The following is a 4,823-nucleotide window of genomic DNA, read 5'->3' as shown; positions in this document are numbered from 1 at the left end:
GAGGCCAAGCTGCACCTGCGCCGGGCCAACCCGTCGCTGTTCCCCAGCCTGCAGGCCCGGGGCATCCGCCGCGTGCAGATCCTGAGCCTCCGCCGCAGCCTCAGCTACGTGATCCAGGGCATGGCCAACATCGAGAGCCTCAACCTCAGCGGCTGCTACAACCTCACCGACAACGGGCTGGGTCACGCATTCGTGCAGGAGATCGGCTCCCTGCGCGCCCTCAACCTGAGCCTGTGCAAGCAGATCACCGACAGCAGCCTGGGCCGCATCGCCCAGTACCTCAAGGGCCTGGAGGTGCTGGAGCTGGGGGGCTGCAGCAACATCACCAACACCGGCCTTCTGCTCATTGCCTGGGGACTGCAGCGCCTCAAGAGCCTTAACCTGCGCAGCTGCCGCCACCTCTCGGATGTGGGCATCGGGCACTTGGCTGGCATGACGCGCAGCGCGGCCGAGGGCTGCCTGGGCCTGGAGCAGCTCACGCTGCAGGACTGCCAGAAGCTCACGGATCTGTCCCTAAAGCACATCTCCCGAGGGCTGACGGGCCTGAGGCTCCTCAACCTCAGCTTCTGCGGGGGCATCTCGGACGCGGGCCTCTTGCACCTGTCGCACATGGGCAGCCTCCGCAGCCTTAACCTGCGCTCCTGCGACAACATCAGTGACACAGGAATCATGCATCTGGCCATGGGCAGTCTGCGCCTCTCGGGGCTGGACGTGTCCTTCTGCGACAAGGTGGGGGACCAAAGTCTGGCGTATATAGCCCAGGGGCTGGACGGCCTCAAGTCCCTGTCCCTCTGCTCCTGCCACATCAGCGATGATGGCATCAACCGCATGGTGCGGCAGATGCACGGGCTGCGCACGCTCAACATTGGACAGTGTGTGCGCATCACGGACAAGGGCCTGGAGCTGATCGCTGAGCACCTGAGCCAGCTCACGGGCATAGACCTGTACGGCTGCACCCGCATCACCAAGCGCGGCCTGGAGCGCATCACGCAGCTGCCCTGCCTCAAGGTACTCAACCTGGGCCTCTGGCAGATGACGGACAGTGAGAAGGTCAGGTGAGGGCGGCGGCACTGGCTCCCCGCGTCCCGCCCTGCTCATCCCCCCTTCACCGCCACCCCCACACACTCACGCACACTTAGGCCAGCCCGTTGCTGCGGAGGAGATGGGGCAGTCTCCTCCCTCCTCTAGCGCCCCTCCCCGCCCGCAGCCCTCATTGGATCTGGGTTCCTGTGCTCTCCGCCCTCCCGGCGTGGCCCTGCGGACGGAGTGATGGACGCCGTGCTCACCCCCCACTCCTCTGCAGGGGGCGGGGGTGGAGGACTGACTCAGCTACTGTATCCCCACTGCGCTGCACTTGGAGGGGGTGGGGAGGGACGGTCCTTTCCACCCTGGGGAGTTGAGGAAAATGTCTGCCTTCACTTACGCTTTCATTTGAATACTGTGATCTGGCTTTTATTTTGAAATGCATAAAAAGCAAACCCAACTACAACGGCCTTTTCACCCTTCTTCCACTTTAACTAGTCCCGGCTTCTCATCGCTCACCTCTGGCAGTACTCTGCTGTTCATCTCGTCGTTCCTAGCTTTTTAAACATTTTTTTGGAAGACATTTAAAATCCTGGTCCTTTTTTTCTGCTGAGTATATACTATATATATTATATATATAAGTTATATATATATTATATATATATACATGTGTCTGGCTACCTCGTTTTAGTTTCCTTTTTTCTCTGAAGTCCTGGAATTCTACAAGAGAGAGATATTTTGGAACTGAACATTTTTGTGCCTAGACTGGAAAGATGCCCATTGGGTTGAACATCTTTTTTGTTTTGGCTTCTTCCCAACCTCCCTCCATCCAGTGTGTTCCACTTCCACATTTGGGCTGTGGGATTTTTTTTTTTGTTTTTCTGCTTTCTCCTGATCCATTGGGATTTGAGAACCCAGTGGTGTTTCTAAGTCTTGACTTAATTTATAGCACAAATGTGTGGAGGAGCTGGGAGCTGGGCTGTCTGGTCTGGCCAAGGTGCGGACTGTGTCTTGAGAACGATTATATATATGCAAATTCTGCCCTGCCCTCACCTCCCGTCCCCAGGCAGGTCCCACGGCAGGCTTCCTGCTGGAAGGAGAGCAGACCAGGCCGAGAGCCCAGGTGCTGCACCGCGGAGGGGAGGAGACGGAAACTGTCTTAGCTCTGTTCTCTTAATAAGATGGGAGTTCGTGGGTTTTAAGAAATTCTGTTTCGGAGTGGAGGAATAGATAACTTTCTTTATTTTGGTGAGGGTTGGGACTTGCGGCTTTAAAAAAATCTCTTTTGAGTAGGATGTATATTTTCGTTGGCTTTTTTGTTTATTTTTTTAGAATCCTCCACAGCAACACGCGAGACCATGGAGTTAAACCCAGAGACCTTTATGAATTAATTGTACTGTTTGTGAATTTGTATAAATATAACAAAGATCCTCTTAAAACGTTTATATTCTTACAGTAAAAGGTTAAACTGATATTTATATAATAAAAGAGGAAATATGAAGTATGTTTTTGAAAAAAAAAATCACAAAAAAAAAACGACACAAAAAGTCTTGTATCTGTGAATTATTTTGAAGGCATGGTGCATTGGGTGCGTGCCAGGAGGAGAGGTGCTGTTTGTGTACACGAGTCACAGGAATTGCAGGCTCAAGGCAGGCGCACCTCGTGTGGTGTGCAAAGGTTCATGGCTAAACATGTACTCTACGGACGTCCAAAGGTGTTGCTTCTAGAGGTGTGATCAGACACTATCATATCTGGTTTTGAGCTGTCAGCCGCCTGGAAATGTGAAGAAATCGAGCAAAATGAAACTTGTTAAACAACCAGATCCGTGAGAGTCACGGGTTCCCTGTCTAGTTTTTTCTTTGGCAAAGTGGGTGCTGAGTGCGCACACAGGAAGAAAGATGGGTTCCTCACCCTGGGAGTGGGCGTGGGGGAGGCTGAGGTGGAGGGACTGAGGCCATTGTTCAGAAAAGTTAAAGGAGCTGCCCTGCCTGCCTGCCGGCTCACTCATGCGTGCTGAATCTCAGTGTGAGCAGGGTCCCAGCGGAAGGGAGGGGGGCCACGCAGCCCCTCTAGTTAGCATTCCCCTCCAGGCCTGGCTGTAGTGAAGCCTTCCCTGGGGGATGGGGAGGCTGGCCAGGAGTTCTTGCACATTTGCATTTTAAGCACTTCCAGCATGGAGGCTGGCCACTCCTCCGCTCTGTGGAGGGTTCTGAAACCGAACTCGAGACAGATAACTGAGCACTAGCAGTCAGCGTGAGTTCCCTTGGGCGGTGGTAACTAGTCGGACACCCCGTGGTTGGGCTGTGCTGCTTGTGAGTGCGAATGCTCCAACAGTGGCGTGAGTCACACTCTGGTTTCACAGGGGTCTCTCTGTTTTTAAACAAAAAAAATCCTGATCCTGGAGTATAAAACTTCCCTGGGTCATCAACCCTTCTTTCCAGGAAGAGGGCTAGAACCCAGGTTTCTCTTGGGGTAAGATTGTTTTGTAAAAATTCCAAGCTTTCTCCTGGAGCATATCACAAAAGCCGCATTGTTCCTCTGAGAGCTGTCACCGTTGGGCCTAATTGAGCCTGACACTAGATCCATCTTCCTTTTCTTTGGGGAAGGTGTGGAGCTCTCTTCTCGCTTAGGTTACAGTGCTTATTGCCTGGAAGAAAATGTGAGAGCCCCAGTAAGAAGTGGGGACGGAGTTAGGGCCAGCGTTCTAAGTTAGCATTTGGCACAGCTCAGGAAGGCTGCACGAGCCCTGGGCTCTTCGCCTGTCTTCCAAGAGACGGGGGCCGAACAGATTCAAAGGCTCCGAGCACGGCCTAAGTCTCAGGCAGTCTCCGCTCTAGTACCCCAGCCAAGCCGGACCTGGAGTGTTCTCAGCTTCTCTGTCGTGTTTGCTTTTTATGTTAAACGTTAAATGCACACTTGACTAGAGGTGGGTGAATCAGTGTCTGGAAGGGAACTGGATCCTGGGTCCAGTGTTGTGGCTCTGAAGCAGGCTTGCATGATACGGCTGGAGCTTCCCTGGGGAAGAAGGAAGCACTGCTGTCAGCAGAGGCCAGTGCTTCTCTCAACCTTTGTGGATGGGAAGGAATGTTGAGACTGTATGTGTTTTGCATGATACTGGTATTTTTGTGATTTAAAGGTTTTGCCATAGGGTGTGTGTGCTCTGGCGAGAGACATTAAGAGGGGAGGGAACGTGAGAAATCACCCCCTGGGGGGACAGCTATAATCCCTTCTCCATTCTCCTGGGATTTGGGGCATGCGAACACACACACTCTGCATGATTTTCTTTCTTTTTTAAAAATTATGTTATCATTTAATTTAAATTTGACCTGCGAGGGACAGAGTGAAAGAGAAGGGGGGAAAGTGAGAAAGCAAGCTGCCAGGTCTGGGACTCAAAACTGCAGCCAGCCATATGGAAGTCCTGCACCTTAACCACCATGCCATCTGCTGGCCCAGTACTGGTAAATTTTAATCCCCAAAGAGACCTACTGAAATAGATAACTTCGTTTGCAGGCAAGACAGAATATCTGCTTTGTTACTCAGTAACTGAGGAAGCTAGGATTCAACCCAGGTCCACTTGTAAAGTCAGGCCCCTTTTGCTCTGAGAAGAGGCCTGGCCCCTGGTCACATGTTGCTGTGTGATCACATGACCCTCACACAGTGGACATGTACAAGGAATAAGCCCATGCATGGCACCACTGCAAAGGGATCTGGTGGGCTCTTGGAGCTGGGAAGGGCTGATCCCTGCCATACTCACAGGAACGGAAGACATGCTTTTAAAGAACAGAAGCACTTGGGCCAAC

At 52.4% G+C, this 4,823-nt stretch overlaps 1 protein-coding gene across 1 annotated transcript; it reads left to right on the top strand.

Annotated features, from left to right (window-relative positions):
• Positions 1-2,154, top strand: FBXL14 (F-box and leucine rich repeat protein 14; the record flags this gene model as incomplete). Its single annotated transcript, XM_014581994.2, is given in 1 exon segment — positions 1-2,154. A coding segment is annotated over 1 exon segment (1,059 nt), but the record flags the coding sequence as incomplete, so codon positions are not given.
• Positions 2,155-4,823: the final 2,669 nt, after the last annotated feature.

The sequence above is a fragment of the Tupaia chinensis genome, unplaced genomic scaffold (assembly GCF_000334495.1).
Source record: "Tupaia chinensis unplaced genomic scaffold, TupChi_1.0 Scaffold141530_1, whole genome shotgun sequence".
Taxonomy (NCBI): Eukaryota; Metazoa; Chordata; class Mammalia; order Scandentia; family Tupaiidae; genus Tupaia; species Tupaia belangeri.
Note: the sequence above shows the minus strand (reverse complement) of the source record. Positions and strands in the feature narration are given on the sequence as shown.